At 43.7% G+C, this 943-nt stretch overlaps 1 protein-coding gene across 1 annotated transcript in view; it reads left to right on the top strand.

Annotated features, from left to right (window-relative positions):
* The window catches only part of GOLGA5 (golgin A5), a 43,819-nt gene that overhangs the window by 9,801 nt on the left and 33,075 nt on the right, over positions 1 to 943 (top strand). Inside the window, exon 6 of the mRNA XM_019518639.1 lies at positions 540 to 743. Coding sequence (XP_019374184.1) covers positions 540 to 743 — 204 coding nt within the window. The remainder of the gene's footprint in view (positions 1 to 539; positions 744 to 943) is intronic.

The following is a 943-nucleotide window of genomic DNA, read 5'->3' as shown; positions in this document are numbered from 1 at the left end:
GCCCCAACAACAGCCACCACCATGATCCCCACCCCTTTGCCTCCCCCTGCCCCACTCCCCTCCCTCCCTTCCTGTTATGAGGGGCATCAGGGATGGGCATTGGGGGGCACTGCCACCATGACCTCTCCCTGCCCCCCCCGACCCCCCAGCAGGGAGGTGTGGGGAAGCCCTGCTGCTCAGGCGCCTGGGGCATGTTCACCACCACAAAATCCCCTTGCAGCAGCTCAAATTTGGGCCCAAGTAGCCAGTCGTCATCTGCCCTCTCAGTGTCACATGCGCAGCAGGCCATAAGTGTTACAGATAGACAGACAGACATTCTAATATAATAAAGGGCGTAGTCTTTTTAACTATGTCTTGTTTTGGGGCCTCCTATTTAAGCATTCTGTTACATGTATTAGGAGAAGATAACTTTATTTGGGTAGTAATGAAATTCCATTCCCTGCTTATTGTGTCTGCATAGTTCTAAATCTTGTCTTGATAATTTTGAACTCAAATAATGATTGGTTAATTCATTTTTTTGTTTTTTTTACTGTGAACAGAATGAGTTTGCAGCTCGTCTCAGTAGAATGGAAGTTGAGCGTCAGAACTTGGCAGAAGCAGTAACTGCAGCAGAAAAAAAGTATTTGGATGAAAAACGGAGAGCTGATGACCTTCAGCAGCAAGTCAAAGTAGCTAAGAACAATTCGGAGTCTGCAAAACAAGAACTGGTGGACTACAAACAAAAGGCTACTCGCATACTCCAAGTGAGTGAGACATGGAAAAAAAAATCCAATTTAAGTAGAAAAGAAATAGGTGCCAATGTTTTTGCATTCATCTTATTTAAAAAATGAAGAGTGGTTCAGGGAAGCATCGTGTTTAATTTTATCCCATTTTTTTAATATGATCAGTAACATATCCTTTGACTTCTTTACTGTACGTTTTTAGCGGTATGGTAGATCTGAAA

This window comes from Gavialis gangeticus, unplaced genomic scaffold, assembly GCF_001723915.1.
Source record: "Gavialis gangeticus isolate Ggan-Ray unplaced genomic scaffold, GavGan_comp1, whole genome shotgun sequence".
NCBI classification, from domain to species: domain Eukaryota; kingdom Metazoa; phylum Chordata; order Crocodylia; family Gavialidae; genus Gavialis; species Gavialis gangeticus.
This window is presented reverse-complemented; position numbering and strand designations above follow the sequence as displayed.